This window comes from Struthio camelus, chromosome 5, assembly GCF_040807025.1.
Source record: "Struthio camelus isolate bStrCam1 chromosome 5, bStrCam1.hap1, whole genome shotgun sequence".
Classification (NCBI taxonomy): Eukaryota; Metazoa; Chordata; class Aves; order Struthioniformes; family Struthionidae; genus Struthio; species Struthio camelus.
Genome location: NC_090946.1, coordinates 5,080,712 through 5,098,150, shown reverse-complemented (window position 1 = coordinate 5,098,150; position 17,439 = coordinate 5,080,712). Strand labels below are relative to the sequence as shown.

General features: G+C 40.3%; 1 protein-coding gene across 10 annotated transcripts in view; it reads left to right on the top strand.

Annotated features, from left to right (window-relative positions):
* Positions 1–17,439, top strand: part of BUB1B (BUB1 mitotic checkpoint serine/threonine kinase B) — a 45,878-nt gene that overhangs the window by 19,678 nt on the left and 8,761 nt on the right. For 4 of the 10 annotated variants that reach the window (XR_011141230.1, XR_011141228.1, XM_068944316.1 and 1 more), the window contains one exon: positions 4,548–5,114. Coding sequence is in view for 6 of the 10 variants with exons in the window: in XM_068944316.1 (XP_068800417.1) it covers positions 4,548–4,737 (190 nt within the window). In the remaining 4 variants the exon portion in view is untranslated. Of the gene's footprint in view, positions 1–1,256; positions 1,303–4,547; positions 5,115–10,407; positions 11,183–17,439 lie in introns of those variants that run through there. The other 6 variants (XR_011141227.1, XM_068944318.1, XM_068944321.1 and 3 more) reach the window with 4 other exon arrangements.

The following is a 17,439-nucleotide window of genomic DNA, read 5'->3' as shown; positions in this document are numbered from 1 at the left end:
ACATACTCAAACATGTACTACATGCTATCCTCCTATGTTTGAGACAGGTTTATGCTGAATGAGCTTTACAGAGCAGTTAAGATGAATTTTGTACCCTACCCCCCTGCTCCTTTCCTTTCAGACTAGACCGCCTTAGTCTCTCTTTTCACTTGATAGACCAAGCTTGGAGAAGCTTTATACGTGCATGGGTGGTAGGAAAGAAATTACATGAAAATGTTGCTTTAGATACAGAGATTGTTTGGATTTTCTGCTCTTTCATTCTAGGCTCTATTGCAGGACTAGTAAGACACTGAGGCCAGGTTTCTGTCTGTAACTGTTGCAGAAACAGTATAACTTTAATTATTTTCCTTCTTGTGCATGGATAATTTAAGATGTATGGGCAAACACTTTTTTCCCCCCTAGTTGTTAACTTCTACTGCTCCCTTTAGCCAGATGTTTTGGGTACAAGATTGCTCTCCTGTCATCACTGCATTCATCTACCCTTTGTTTGTTCTTAGAGTAAATACCTGTACATTTCATCAGTTATATCTTGCAGGAGTTTTTCTGCCTTAGCATTTCATAAGGATAGTCCAGAGAGCTCTGCTTATGATATAAACTCTACTTGAGAGCTGTTTGCATTCAGGATAATTGTATATTAGCCGCATTCAGTATGTGGGATATACTTCTCTACAAGCATCACTTAAAGAGAACGTGCTACCAATTTGGAAGTTGTCCAGTTCCCTAGCAACCTGCATTGCTTATGCCTCCCTAGTGTTTGCTGTATTCAACCTTTGAAATAAAATCTTATCTTCCTGAGCTATACATGGGGGAGGGCAGGAATGATTTTTCTTTACGTTTGTTTGCTACATATTGTTATAGATTAATACCAATAGTTACAAAGGCTGTAGTAGACTTCTAGCATGTACTCACTATGCATTCTATACTACACCCGGAAGCTTTTTATTCTTTGGATGATCAGCTTACTATACTGGCAGCAAAGAAAAAAATCACCAAGGGTGATAGTTCTCTGAAGAGATGGATTCCATTGATCTATAGTTTGGCAGTAAATATATATTTTTATTGCCTCAGTTTCAGAAATACTAAAAAGCAATTAATGGCTAAATCACTGATGCAGGCTGACTTCAGCTCTGTGCTGACAGATATTCTAACACCTCTTATTTTTGAGCTAAGTAAATCTGACCTACTCTGAAAAATAGGACTGCTATATGTTCATTTTTATCAGGACATGTCCAATTTTTTTCCCAATATTCTTTCAGGACATGTCCAATTTTTTTCCCAATATTCTTTTGGGATAGTTTTCTGGTAAGTATTGCTGTCTCTGTTTGGTGTGTTTCTGTTTTTCTTTGTTTGTCTTTTTATTTTACCAGAGAAGAAATTGAGCAGCAGCAGATGGGGCCAAACAAAGGCTCGGTTGGAGGGTAGGAATAGGGTGTTAAGGACTGTCCTGCATGTAGATATGAAGAAAAATAACCATAACTTGTCTGAATAATTGGAGCAGGAGGAGCTGAGTAGCAGATACAGGAAGTTCTGACTTTGGAAGGATAGGGCTGGCCATTATGGGGAGCTTGGAAGGGAGGGGTCAGTTGGAAAGGGATTTGGGTCAAGGTTGGTGACAGTGTTCAAAGAAATAGGATTCTGGATAGAGGTAAAACTTGGAAGGAGATTTAGATAGCAGGAGGATCAAGAGTTGTGAAGCAAATAGAGACTTTGGAGGAGGAGGAGGACAAAGCCTGGGCATGAGTTGTGTGTCCCCGGAACACTGGGGACTGGAACTGGGATGCGATGGATCATCTCTTACTTGGGAATGTCTGTCTCAGTGTTGGAAGTGCAAATACAAAGAAGGGAGTTCCATTTTTCCATCCTGTTTTCTACCTTACTGCTGAAAATGTGACAGATCTGTTATTACTGATCTTCTACACTTATTTTTCAATATCAGGAATTCCAGGAAACTTATACATGCTTTAGTTGCACATGTTACACCAAAGTGTTGCATCAGTGGTATAAAGTGAGTATTTAATTATGCAAGAATAAAGAATTTGCACTGAATCTGTCGTCTTTGGCAAAGCCTTGGGTTAAGACTTAACTCTTTCAGTACGTTTGGCTCCTGTTTGACTCCTCTTCCTCCAGTCAATTTGAAGCTTTCAGTAAGCTCTCAAGTAATCTCTGACAAACCGGTTTCGTGCTACGAGGAACCTTCCTTCTCCAGAAGGGGCAACACTTTTGAAGCATTTCCCTGGGAGAAGAGTCAGATACTGGTTAATCTTGAGCTTTATCCCTTGAATGCAGCCAAGCATCGTAGTAATACTTGCGAGTCCTGTGAAGACCCAGGACATTTTTGCTATGGCTTTTAGTGATTCTACTTTTATTTTCTAAAGATCTTGTTAATTCTGCTAAAAGTTCTACGAGTGATTTGGAAAGTTTGAGGATTATGTTGACAGGTTTACTTTCCTGGAAGAATGTTCTGAGAATTTAGGGGGAGAAAAACAAAAAGAAGGTGCTTACATGAAGGCTGACTTACATGAATGCAGGAGCCTTGACCTCGTTATCTTATAAAAGACTTTAAAAATTAAATTAGTTTTAATAAAGAAACATTAAATATTAAACAAACTTGAAGATCATGGCTTTGTCAGACAGTCTACTACTCTTAATATCAGTTCAACAAAATACCAGAACAATGGGACAAAACATGAACGTGGCCATCCAGGGCATGTGGAACACAACAAAGCAGAACCTCCTTGAAAACCACCAGAATTAATGCAAAACACTTAAATTTAACGTTGTAGCAAACACCTCTAGAAAGGTAGAATGTGAATTCCAATCAAGTTTATTTGCTCATCATTGAGCACTAAAGGTTGACCTTAATCTGTCTTTAAGGGCAGGGAGTTCTAGTGGATTACCATTGTCAGAAAATGGACTTGGATTTTCATTTCCAGAGGTGTCTTTAGTGTTTCCATTTTCACCATCCTATTTTAGGAAACTCCATCTGTGCAGGCTGATGTAAGCTAGCATGTAGAAACTATGTTTGAATTTTCAGGACTATTTTAGTCACTGATAACGCTTTAGATGTCCTTAATCTTAACCTTCTCTGCCGTGCCTCTTATTTGACTATGACTGTGAAGCAAATAGCCTCAAGTCTCACATGTTTTCTATTGTGCTGTGTCTGACTTATTTTAGAAAATGTAAGAGTTATTAATGTAACAGTACAAGCCAGATCCCTTCTGAGACCATGTCTGCTGTTTTACCAGCCACTTAAAGCAGAGGCAGATAACTTGTTGAAAACCAATGTAACTCCTACCTTGAGGAGGAAAAGTGCTTCAGTAGTCTGAAGCACCATGGTCTATGGACTTCAGTGCAAGACTGAAGGACAAAAGGTTAGTTGTAATACCATTTTTCCAGGCTTAATGAGTCCCCCTCTATTCAGCCCTGGTGAGGCCTCACCTGGAGTGCTGTGTCCAATTCTGGGCTCCCCAGGACAAGAGACATGGCACTACTGGAGAGTCCAGCAGAGGGCTACAAAGATGATTAGGGGACTGGAGTATCTCTCCTCTGAAGAAATACTGAGAGAGCTGGGCCTGTTAGCCTGGAGAAGAGAAGACTGAGGGGCGATCTCATCAATGTGTCCAAGTATCTGAAGAGGAGGTGTCGAGAGTATGGGGCCAGCCTCTTTTCCGCGGTGCCAGGGCAAGAGGCAATGGGCACAAACTGAAACACAGGAAGGTCTGTCTGAACATGAGGGGAAAAAACTCTTTCCTGTGAGGGTGACTGCATACTGGAACAGACTGCCCAGAGAGGTTGTGGAGTCTCCTTCGCTGGAGGTATTCAAAACCCACCTGGACATGATCCTGGGCAATGTGCTCTAGAGGACCCTGCTTGAGCAGGGAGGTTGGACGAGATGATCTCCAGAGGTCTCTTCCTACCTCCACCATTCTGTGACTTACCTACATAGCCTTTTTGTTCATGTTATCTATGAGACTGGCGATATAGTCTTTGAAATCTTATCTATAGAAGAGCTCTGGCAGATGGATGGGAAAAAAGGAGTCAGACTGGCTGTAAACCACTTGTTTTTCATATTTCTCATGTGGCTTTCCTTTAATACTGACCTGTGAATTACTCCCTTCTAAATGGGGGAGTACTTTAAGATTTGTATCTACCCCTTTTTCATGAAAGAAATCTGTCAACTTTGGTTCAACAAATCCTCTTATAACTCATCTAAAAACTCTTGGCTCAATATAAAGGTACCCTAGAAGAGGTAATAGTGGTCAGGTACCCTAGAAGAGGTAATAGTGTAACAATAGTGTTATTGGTAGATCTGTGAAACTGACTGACTGTCTAGCTTCTATGCAGAAGCCTACTGGAGAAAGATGGGCCTGCACATATAAACTTCAACAAAACACTCCTACTTTTCCTTTAGAGTCATTCATATGAATGAAAATACTGTTTTAGTCTGAGTCTTCCCAGGGCATTTAGAGCTGAATATAAATAGAAGTCTTAAGAGACATGTCACGTATGCCATACTGTTTCACTGGAAACTGCTCTATTTGTTTTAGGACTGTTGGCAGTGATTTCTCGAGAAAACTTTTTGAGAGAATTCTGAATGCGGATGGTAAGTCCACAGTGCCTCTGCTGAGGGAGCTAAGAGAGGAAATAAGTGACATGTTTGACAGCCGTTTCCAAGAACGTCTCTGTGAATCCTTAGCAGCACTGGGAGAAACTTTCCTCTTGGACAACTTCCTCTGATTTCATAGAGGGCAAACCTGTTTTGTATTATATTAGGGGGATTTTTTGTTAAATTTTTATTTTCAAATGTAAGCATGAACAATGATGGCTGCTGTTTCTACAATACTTTATGTGGGAATTGCTGAAGGATATATATATTGCATCAGTTCATAAATACCCTCCTAAACCTGCTACATGAACTAGTCTGTGTCTGAGTGGTTTGCTGGAGAAAATTGGCTGTCATAACTGCCTTCCTTCCCCTTTCTTGTATAGCTCCTTAAAATGTGTTTAATGCTTAGTTCATACTGCAGTCTCTGAAGTCTTTATCCTACCTGTAGTTGGTTTATAGTACTGCTTTTAATCACTGTTTAATCAATAAAGTTGTATTTTGATAGCAACTCTGCCTTGTTAAACACTGCTGTCAGATGGCTTCAAAAGCCTTGATTAGTGTCCACAGTGGAGTGTTACTGCCTGATTGGGAATTGTTCAAGACTACTAGAAGCAAAAGACTCATTTGGTAGCAGCTTTCATAACTATGCAAGGCTTTCTGGACGCTTAAACACAGCTTGAATGTTTCCACTTGGAATATGCGTTCATGGATTGTCGTAGGAAAAGTAGATGAAGGCATGGTGAAAAAGACGCATATTTAATGATTTAGCTTCTAAAAGCTAACATGTTTTATTTACTCTCTTTGGGGCTAGAGTTACTGACTGGATTGAGCATCTGTCAGAAGTCTCTTTGAAGGCTAAAATTGCCATATGTGCTAAAGTTTTAAGCGTTTCTTTTTTTAACAGATATTTGTGTTAACCTTTTATGCATCATATACTTGAATAAAATGAATGCAAGCCTTTGCATCAGTTTCAAGAGTGAACAGGATTTATAGGACCCCAAACCAAGATGCTATGTACCTTAAATGTAGAGGAACTTCTTGAAGACTCACGGTTTATTTCTTCACAGGTTTTCTCATGTATGGATGTGAGGGTAGAAGACAGCATCCCTAGTAATTCTTTTTCCCTATAAAACTAAACTCCCGTTAAGCTTGTTTCCGTTTGGTCAAATTCTCTGGTCATGGTGGTTCTCTGTTTAATTCTCCTTTGTCTATGTGTTATATAGTTCTAAATTCTACTCCTAGTCTTAATTCTAGATTTTAAGTTGTTACAAGCCACCCTTTCCTTTCCTGTTCTTTCTGCATACTAATCCTAGTGCTTTGGCCTGTGCTACTCTTGCTCTCCCAGAGAGAGTATAATCCCCTCATGAAGATTATACCCTCTTGTAATTCAGAAATATGGCTAAACGCACTGATAGACATGCTTCAGTATGTCCTAGTGTATAGTGCTGATGAAGAAATTTGGCCAGTAATGCCTCCAATAATGTTTCCTATAATACAAGTCATCAATTGACCATATATTGAGCAAATAGATGAAATATGGTGATTCTTCTCTAGCCAGAGGCTGGAGCAAAAATCACTGGTAGGGCAGCTGGGAGTTATGCAGTGGGTTAACTGCTGTCAGCTCTAGCAGAAGGAATTGCATGTTTATTGGTTAAAACAGATTTCAAACTGTCTCTCTCTGGTCTTGAATTTACTTTTAGACAAAGCCTGAGGATCTCACTCATTGTCTTCTAATTTTCAGCCTTTTCAGTTTATATCCTGCAACACTTCTATAAGTGTTTTCTTGCTACTCTACCTGGCTTTCATAGCAACATATCTGCTCATCCTAAGAACTTTTCTGAAAAGACACATTTGTAGCCAGTGCAGAAGGACTATCGCTTCTCCTCATTCACAAACCTGAAGTAGGAATGTCCTTATTCATGCTATTCTCAAAAGCTTCCTCTTTCAGTGCACAGATAAGAGCTCTTAGCTGAAGTTTAGTAAAGGAAATTTACTTCTCAGGCATTTAAAATCTGTGACTGCATCTATTTGCCTCTGTGAAGCCTGCTTTAAAGTTGAAAGCCTCTATAATTACTCCTTATTGACCTGGCTAGTGTTTTCTTTCTGACCAAAAAAGCATGTTAGCCATTCTTCATCTAATAAGTAACTGATCCAGCCTAGTCTTAAGAGAATGCCTCCTTCCTCTGCACGTATATAGCAGATAACACAAGCACCTCTATCTATCATAATTAGCAAATTATTGAAACAGCTGTCTTCCCTAGTGCTGTAAATTAGAAACATTTAGCAATGGCCTTAAAAACCTCTCTTCTATGAGAAACAAAAGAGAAACTGAGAGTGCTATGAAAAGAAATGGTAGCAAACACCCTCTTCTGCTTCTTGTTACTAACTACTCTGTTGGAACGCTGCAGCTTTTCCACTCAGACCAGGCTCTGCCCTATGCTATGAGCTGATTGCACTGATATGGAAAAGCAAGTCTGGCTTTCTCAGACATCCCTGCTGTATATCTGTGCAATTGTTTGGGGAACGAAACTTGTGCAACCATGATTCATTATGTTCCTTTGACTTACTTTCTTCAGTACAGTCTTATTCATATAATCAACAGTACATAAAATTTGGAATAGCTCCCATTCCATCATCATTTGTCAGTGCTAAACTTTTTGGGACTCCTAGGGCCTGGATGTCAGACATAAATTTTCTCCTACCCTCTATCTTTTGTGGCACCGCTCGTCATCTAAGCACTCGCTGAAGCTTCCTCTGTGAATATTAGGCCTATTTTGATTTCTAAGGCATCTCATAGGCAAGGTTGGTCTCCTACTTCATGACTGTCCTATTAGGATCCTATTAGGATTAGAAGTGCTTAGGAATAACTTGCCAAGGCTGGAGGCAGTCAGTTTGTTACCTGAAAAACACTGCTTCATGCCTGCTAATGCTAATTAATAATAGACTTCAGACCTGATTTCAGGGTAAATATGTTTGGCCATTTTCAGTAAGAATAACTTTCCTACTTGAATGCTTCTTTATAGTCTGTCCTAACTAGGAAGAAATACCATTGACATCTGTTGAAAGTGCCTAATATCTTTATATTAATTTGAAATTTGACTGCCATTATTTTCTATCTATTGGGTGTCTCACTTTCACTGTGTTGTAACAGTCTTACATAAGAAAACAAACAGGCTCTTCGTCAACTCATTAAAGTTTTGCAGTCTGCATTGAGAAACTCATGATAAAATTTTTAAAAAGACTGTAGCAACCCAGCAGTCCCATCTCTGATCTAAAATTGAAAGAATTACTGAACCAAAAAATCTGAATTTTTTTTAATGCAAGACACTGTCAATTTACATTCCATGTGTCATTCAGTTTGGCTACTGAAAGTAGACTGGTCTTCCAAATTGTGGATTTTTGCATATTTTGCTTTGGTTCATGACACTATTGAGGAACACTTTTCCATTCCTAGGAAGTCTTTTCATTAGCAACTAGATATGCTAATGACACTATATTCATAGTAATTTGTTTGTTGGTTTTTGTTTTTTACCATAACCTACTGTAAGTTAAATTTTTTTTGTTTATAAAATTTATGGATATTTTTAAACGTAGACAAATTGCGTCTCCTACATGTGCATCAGCAAACAGTTCTAAATCTTTCCTCTGTGCGGCTGCTGATTTCCCAAATAATTAATATTCCAAAATAGCTTTAGGCTAAACTGTAACTTCTGAGGAGCATGCTTTGCATTAGGAAATTCCCCAGAGATGCTTAGGTGTACAAAAGCTCAGTGTTCATATTCTTAGCGAGTTATTTGGCTGTGGTCTTGAGAATTGGCGGTTAGAGCCTGTCATTTAGCCTTGGGCTATGGGCACTGCAGTTACACCAATGTGCATGCACTAAAAAGACTTCCCTTAAAGATTACTGAAGGAGGAGTGAAGCTCCTTTAATGGTTTCATTCTCTTGGTTCATGCTACTTTACGCTCATTTCCCCTCTCTGCTTGATTCATCTAGCAGAATGCCATGTTTTAGAAAACTTAGAAATAAGGAGGTTTCATTACCATTAATTCTTTAGCTGATAAAATATTTTAATTTATTAAACTAGAATGTGTTATCACTGAGGTCATTCAGTAAGATCTGGGAAGAACCTGGTTCCTTCTGTTGGCTCTACAAATATTTGTCCCTTACTCTCTTTTTGTCTTAAGTCCTATCCAAAGCTATTGAATTATTGATCCCATGGCTCCCAATTGATAAGCAAGCGTTATTTACAAAGCAGAGTCAGCAGCTAAGTGACAGAATGCTGATGAAAGGCAAATGTTAGTCTTCTGTTTAATTTCTGTGCTGACCTTCTGTTTGCTTTTCCAGTGCTTTTAATTCTCTAGATGCATGCTTCTTAGTATCTCTTGAATTATATAGTTCCTTTCTTGAAGCTGGAATAGTAATGTATTTTGATGTAGAATTATACTTTAAGTAATCATTCACTCAGGAATCATTTTGTAAGGAAGGAAGTGTCGGAGAACTGCAAAATTCAGTCAAAATAGATCCAGTAAAGGCATTTTAGACCAGATCTGTATGTACTCCATAAAGAGCCAAACTGAATTAGTTCTTTAGCTGTACTATGAACTGACCTGGCTACAACTTATCCCTTCATTAGTCTCTTCCCATGGTTTCAACTGCTGCTATCCTGTTCAAAAAGATAGGAATACTGGGGAATTAAATCCAATATCTTTTAAACTGTAAGTAGGCAGCTGTTGTTGTTGCGGCACATCATCTGCTCCGGCTTTGTTTGCAGGGGAACCATACAAGACTTTTCTCTATATAGCTTTAGTGAAGTATGCCACGTTCTTCCTTATATCTTGGAACTATTGCTTAGATCCTGTGCAATTGAAAGCAGCAATTTTTATATCAAGACATAAAACACAAATGTCAGCTGAAGGCAGTCTTGCCTAGCCTGAAACATAAAACATTACTGACAACTGGTGCGGGCAGCTGTAAAGATAGGCTCTCATTTGTCTAACATATGGGGAATGTGTAATAGGAATATTCCATTCTTATAGGATTTTAAAAAATTATTATTCCTCCTCATCTCCTGGGAAAGTGTATTTTTCACCTGCTGAGCTAGATAACAATGGAAAATTCTCTGTGATCCTATTCTTAGCTCCTTCAGTAGATAAATGCCACACATTTGAACACTGGAGCTATCTTCCTCACTTCTGGCTTATAGGCGTTCATTTCAGCTACATGTGGTGTAGCGCCATGCACCAAGATCAAAATGTTTTTTCACTTCTTATCTGCTAAACGGATGAGATTTTTATCAAAATAAGCAGCATGCCTAGGTACTTCTAGATGGTGAGCAAAAATCACTTCATAACCTTCTCTGTTACAAGCCAAGCAGCTTGTTTCTGTGGTCTTTCACAATATGGCATATTCCTGGCTCTTTTAAACATTCATGTGATTTTCAGGCTGATCTTTCCTGATGTATCAATATCCTTCCCAGAAATGGATGTGTAGGGTGGAAGGCAAGGGGGCTGCCATATGATCAGGAATGCACATTGCATTTGATGAGGTTCATGGAGAAGAATTACAGTTCTTGCTTCCCTAGTAAATTCACACTGGTACTCTTCAAGTGGAGATGGCAAATTTGGAAATGATGTTTCAGTAGTCAGCCTTGTTATAAAGGAGAGGTAAGAAAACTATGCTTCTCCAGAATCCTCTTGCTATTTCATTGGTTTAAAAATCAAGCTGCTGGATCTGTGGCTGCTCTGGGAAAGCCCTGTTAATGTTTATAGCATTTGTAGTTTTGTTAAACTTCTATTACTAGGACAAACAGCATTCCAGACTGAAGACCTACCTTCCACGGTCAGCGTTTCTCCTGTCTTCGTGTGTCATACTGGACAAACCACCTAAGATCCGAGTTTTTCCTGTTTGAAAACCTGCTGTTATACTTTTATGTGTATTTTCATTATAAATAAAAAATCACATTTATATAATGCATTTCACTTCTGTGGAGGAGAAGCAGTTCATAAAAACAAAGAAATAGACACTTTGCATTTAGTTGCTAGTTTCCTGTCATCCATTTGGACTCGTAATTGCCGTTGCCCCCATCCCTAAGTACTTCTGAGCAGTTGAAATGTACTACGTGACCAGTAACATTTCACCAGAATATGTTTTGGTTTTGTTATCACTTAATATCCAGAGATTAAAAGTGGGGAACCATTGCTCAGATTGATGCTATTGTTTGTTTAAACTGGAGCGTAACTGTTGTACTAGCTGTTGAGTTCCAAGCTGTGTTTCCTTCGAAAACTCAGCTATTTTATTAAGCGGGTAGAACTGAAAGCTGAATTTAGGACCTTGAACTATATCTTGGTGAAATAATTCTGCTTAGCATCCAGCTTTTCAGGAATGTTGTTGTCGTGTCAGATTCCAGTTTGATGGATGGTTGCATGTTTATTTTGGATGCGGTGCATGTCGGTAGTACTATTCTGACACCTATCATATCTTTTCTGTCGTGTTCCCAAACCACCCTTTATTACTCCCAATTTATTCCAAATGTATGCTAAAATGATTTTTGTTCATGTATAAATTAATCATCTGTCCTTGCTCTGCCTCTTCTGTGCTTTGCAATTTTCATATGCATTCAATGCTTTATTATATAAAAGTTGCATTACTGTGCAATAGCACCCCACGTGTTCAGGGCAAAACCAACAGTCACAGCTATTATCCAAAGTGCTTAAAAGCAATGTGAAGCTTTTACATAAAAGAGGGTATCTGTCCATCTAGTTGTGTCACATGCTCTTGTCTTTCCTTTCAAAAGTGGCTATATTTCAGTAATGGTGCATAGATTTTTCAGGCTAGAAGTTACTATACAAATATGAAACGTTATATGACCTCAAAAATAGCTGTGAGCCGGAAAGCTAAATCCAGCTCTAATGAATGAAGTCTAAAAGCTGACAGCATTCAGCAATTTCAAGGGCTCAGAATATTTTCTAACAAGAAAAATCATTTCTTAGACTTGTTGACAGGAACATCAAGAATGAAACTGCTGCCTTTGCCTCCACCCACCCCAGCAAAGAGTGGGGGGAGAAAAGCAGCTCTTTATAAATAGCTCTGTTCCTGTCGTATTTGTAAATTCAGGGCTTTTTGTGTCAATGACATCACCCTCTTCTCCATGGCAACTCCCTACGATGTCAAAATTGCAGGGCACCATCAGAGAAACTTAAAACAGCAAACGAATAGGTTGATTCAGGATGATTTAATTGAGAAATAAAACGGAGTAGGGGGTGGCAGGAGGGGGTGGGAAGCATGAGCAAACGGGCTATTGTCAGCTCTGCTCCTCTGGAAAGCTTACTCTGTGAAGATTGTCTCCTAAAACTCTGCCCCATCTCTCCTTGTTATAACTCCTTATCAGGAGGAGGAGGTGGGTGGAAGGCAGGCAGGCATCTTATTCTCTATCTCCGGTGTGTCTGCAAAGAAGCACTACAGGTGACTAAGCAGGAGGAGCATGACTGACTCACTCCTGAGATATTTTCTCCCTTCCCTTCCCTTCTCTCCCCTCCCATCTTTTCTATTTGTTTTCTAGCTTTTGCCCAACATCTTGCATTTTTTCCCGAGGCCTCCACGAGAAAGAATTAGCAGCAGGCTTTCTTGTTGCCCACTGTTCACAAAAACGTGCTTGTGGTTATCCAGGTGGGGAAATAAAATGCAACTCTAATAGCAAGAAAAATAAATTGTCTCTTGCATATAACATCCTTATCCAGAAGGAAAAAGCTTTTCCTTTGTGAACATTGTCTGGGACATACTAAAGTAACTGACATGCCGGAAAACTAAATAACTGGCTTCTTTATTGAGCTACCTATGGAAAATATCTAATTGCCTCACAGACAGTCCTGCTGGTTTTGACTTGATTTCTAAACTAGCTGCACTGAGGGGAAGCTATTTCACTTGCTGTCTTGATTACAAAATTGGATTTTGCTGGGTTCAATTTGAGACTTAAGTAGCAGGAACATAATAGTTCCATCTGCAGACTTTCAGCCAGTGTAAACTGTCACTGCTCCACTCAGCTTAATAAACCTATCCTAATTTAACCTATCCTATCCTAATTTATCCTAAAACCTTTGAACAGTGTACCTTCCTTCTGCAACATGCCATGAGATCTGTTGCTGAAATTTAGCCTGAAGAAGTGTCACCTTGATGTTACGTTTTTGCATGTTAGAAATTGCATGACATGGATGCAGGCAAGTGGTGCAAGATCAGCACAACTCCCACAGAGTTCTTATATCCAGAGGAGGACATGGGAATGCTTATCAGATTGATAAGTAACCCTTTGGTTTGCCTGAGCAAGGGAATGACACTATATTTGCCAGGCTTGGTCTGCGCTCTATTCCTCGGTAGGGCACAGGAGCCTGTAACCACAGAATCTTGGAGTGTGAGGCTGTTATGCCTGTTAACTCCCTCCCCACCCCAGAGTGAAGAATAAATCAGCCTTCCTGTGATTTCAAGGCTTAGTTCAGGGGAAACGCATGTATAGTCTGTATACGCTCGAATCTTGATTAAAACCTTGCTCTTGTCTTTTGTGCAAAATGCCACTCAATGCACAATCCCATCCTCTTTGCTTAGCTCACAGCATCAGCCCACAATAAAAAAAAAAGGTCCCAGAAAACACTGATTCAATGCATCATAGATCTTGATAACAGCATGTATCTCCAGTGAGATCTGATCAGTTTTTGCTGCAAGGTTTTAATGGAATTTATCACTGTGACATCTCGTCCATCCTCCGCTTGTGAGGCTACTTTACCTTCAGTGTATTCTTCTAATACCTTTGCTGACTGCCAGAAAGAGGGGGCGTCTGGCACTCTCATATACTCCTCCACAGCAGCTGGCATTTGGGTAGTGCTGGTGAGTAAGCAGCTGCAAGCATGCGTTTGCGGGTGTGTGAGCCACTGAACCAGGATCTTTCTGAAGAGGCTTTAAGATGAAATCGCTGAGAATTTTTGCCTGAAGCAAGGGATGTTTCCCATGTTTAAGACAAGCAGCAACCTGCAGTCAGAAGGAAGAAGGGACTGAATTAACTGCAGGAGTGTTTCTCAGGGATCTTTCTTTCAAGGTAAGACTCCTCTTGGGGGAGGTAGAAGGGACAACAGGGTCCAGCATTCTGAACAGTAGGTGTGGAATGACTTTTGAAATCTTCTTACCTTCCCAAGCTGCAGAAATGAGATAAATCTCTGATGTCTCTGGCACTCCCTTTTTAGGCTGCAAATTTAAATCAGCCAATGAGAATTTATCTTCTGAGGTCTGAAGCCACAAAAAGGAGGGCAGGGAGGGAGGAAAGGCTTTTAACAATTGCTTTTAGCCTGCTCTTATTCTAGTGGTGAATAAAATGCCATTGACTGTGCTCCTAAATCATGTGTTCAAATACTAGAATGATGGGTGTTGTAGGAACAGTATATAAACGAAAATGAAATTTAGTCAAGAGACATGAGCTTATAGTTTATTAATTTTGTTTAGCACCTTTAAACATTAATAAAGTATTTGTTATTCTGTAGGAGGTAAAATGAAGATGGTTCCTGCCTTGGGAACTTGATCTCAAAGGTTTTTAACAAGCTCGGTTTGAAGAAGCGCTATTGAAACAAGAGCAGAGATACAGGATTTTTTTTTTTTAAGCGTCTATCTGAATTACACCTGAACAACCAGTTTACCACTCATGGAGAGGCCGGAAAAGCGTAGAGCTCCTTGTTGCACCTTCAGGCAACTTGTCTGAAAAGCCTTATTTAAAGTAGGAAAAAAAATCTTAAATACACAGAGATGACTCTTGGGAAAAAAAACCAATGAGTAACATTTAAAAAAATCTTTACCATCAGTGTCCCCTTTTCCCCATTATAAACCACAACCTCCCCATTATAAACTGACCTCATAGTTGGGAACCCTCCAGACTGAGAACTGTTTGCTTAGGTTGTGTTGGATGAATTATAGCGCTTGATTAAAATACAGCAGAGCATGAATCCTGTCTGGGTGCTGGAGCCATTAAGGAACGCACTTGCTGCGCCTGGAAGCGCAGACAAGAGCGTAGGTGTGAGTCTACACTTTTCTCTTTACACCCTACTTGTATGCGTTCCGTTTTGCTCTTGGACAAGGAGTAAAATATACTCATAAAAAGCAAAAACATCTCGTGTTTACGGACGTAAATATAGTTAGTAAACTTTTGCACCTAGAGCTGAGAAGGAGGAAAAAGCCTTGTCAAATCTGTGAGAAGCAAAATCAAAATGATCTCTGATTTGTTGCCTCCTCTTGCCTAGGCTGGGCATGGTGAAGAAAGGAGTGCTGCTCAGAGGGGAAGTTGTTCTCCTGGGGGGGGGGGGGGGTGTAGTTAGGTGAGCTTGCCTGGGGAAGGGTACTTGCGCCCAGTATTTAGGCGAGGAATGATGACCAAGAGGGTGTTTGGTGCCAGGAATTGTTGCATAACTTGATGCTGGCTCTGCAGCTGGCTCTGCCAGACGCTGGAGCAGTTAATACTTTTGGATGCTGTTGCTGCAGTTTGATTCCACTTTGTAGAAATTGTCGAGATGAGGAAATTCCTGCCAACTTCACAGGCAGGAGGAGTCAGTTCTGCCTCTGACACTTGGGGAGCATGAATGAATAACTCCTAAAACATTAATCTTGGGCGGTTGCCAAGAATCCTGTGTACTTGAAGTCTAGAATACATGGTGATCTAATTCATTACCCAGGGAGGGCAAAGACTTTGAAGAGGTGTTTACCCAGCGTGTGGACATACTCTACTACAAACTCCCAAAGAAAACCTATCCTGAGCGGAGAGACACGGCAGCTACAAGCCAATAGTCAGAGGATAAGGCAGCAAAGGCAACTGCAGGCAATGGATATGCAAGCACGGCTGCAAAGGACCAAGGAAACCAAGTAGGGACGGTAGTAGCAACATGCTGTAGGCTGATGCATAGAACAGAGCAGCGGGTAGTGCAGCACTAGGAGTATAGAAAGTGCTGCTTTTTTGGCAGTCACCTGACATCAATTTAAACCCACTGAAATTCCCCGTAACCAGTGCTGGGCACTGTATTATCTTCTGTGTGATAGTTCCAAAGAACTGTCACAGATTTGGTAAAATCTCATATTTCTCTTTGCTGATGGGATTTGGGAGGAGAGGGGGCTTTTTGTAGTCCCTGAGAGAACTGGAGCAAATAGGTGGGGCCAAACAAAACGCTAGAGAATACAAAGCACAGTAAACTAGATAAAGGTGATCTTAATTGAGGAGGAGGATCGGTGTGATGTTTAATTAAAACTACTGCTAAAACTCAGGCACTTAGTGGTAAAATAAATAATAGCAGGACATGAGTAATTGCTCTCGGGGGAATGTCGGAGACAAAATTACGCTAATGTAATAAAAGGGGTGTGTGTGCAACTGCTCAGAGGAATAGTAACAGAATAGAGAGATTTTTTCACTGCTAAGTTTAAACGTGGTTCAAGTCAAAAGGGACTGAAACCTGTTACAGCCCATGCTCCTTAGGGCTCTCAGACCATTTCCCAAGGCACAGTTATCCAAATTACTGAACTCACTGCTGTCGCTGATGCCTTACTAATCTCAGCAGAGAGGTGGGAGGTTGAGCTCCTCCTCTGCTTTAGCAAATGAAGGCAAGTTAACAGTGTGCTGTGGAGAAACTTGCACTCCAGCATGCATTCAGTGGATTAAAAATAAGTATTTCAAAGTATTTCATGCCCAGATCAAGGTTAACTGAGCCATGTGTCATGCATCTGGAGGCAAGAAAGGGCATTAAACCATCTTTTGTTTCCTTATTTTCTCCACGCCCCGGCCCTCACTTATCCTGAACACTGCTCAGAGCTCTCTTATGTCTCCCTTCTTCAAGCTGTGATTCCTATTTAGGCAAGGCAGCTAAACAGCATAAATTCATTAACCATTCTAAACTGTGTAATACATAGTGATAATAACATACCTTTTTTTTCCCCATAGCTGATTTGCAAAATATTCCATTTCAGTTGTTGTTACTCTTTCCATTTCATCCTTTTCATTTCTATGATGTGCATCTGTTTAGCAGACAAGGGAGGCAGAACATGTGATAAAGAAAAAAAGCCAAATAGAAAATCCCAGAATACAGAAATCATAAAGAACAACTAAACACACAAATGAATGCAAGTAAAGAAGTTAACAAAGAGCATAGGTGATGGGACACAGGAATGAGAACTGCTGCTGTGCAGAGCAGGAGAGTGAGAGAAGATACTGGATACTTGGAAACCAGAAAAGCAGGTAGTAGAAACTTTCTCTTTTGTCCTTTCCTTCTCCTCCTAACTGCTGCCCAAGAAAGCCTCAAAGCTCTGTGTTTTAGCTGACTGTACAGCTTTCCAGTTTATAGAGACTGCCCTGTTCCCCTGTAGAGCAAGTGCCATAATTTCCAAAGGCTAAAGTCTCCAACAGGAATTTGTGTTTCTCTGAACTTGCTGAAAATCTAGCAACAAACAGTGATGCTGAAACCAAAGGTCGCTTTGGAAACAGTTCAGTGATGTGGGATTTTTCCTGCAGGTTGCCGAGGGAGGGGGGGAAGGCCCCCTGAATCTCCCCTGAAATGGCTCAGTATGCCATTTGCAATGGTAGAGTTTTGCAGGAAACAACCACAGCCCAAAAAAACAAGTTTAACCAAAGGAAAGAGTAAGGGGATAGCAATTTTATGACAGATGGGGAAGGTGACCTGTAGTCTGCTCAGAACAGTCAGACTGTAGCTAAAGCACAGCCCTGAGCAGTACTAGTGAAAACCCCATTGAGGCTCGAGTTAGCATCCTTTGGCCAGGGACAGGTATCCTGCTGACATGGAGATGCTCATCGCCATTGTATAAA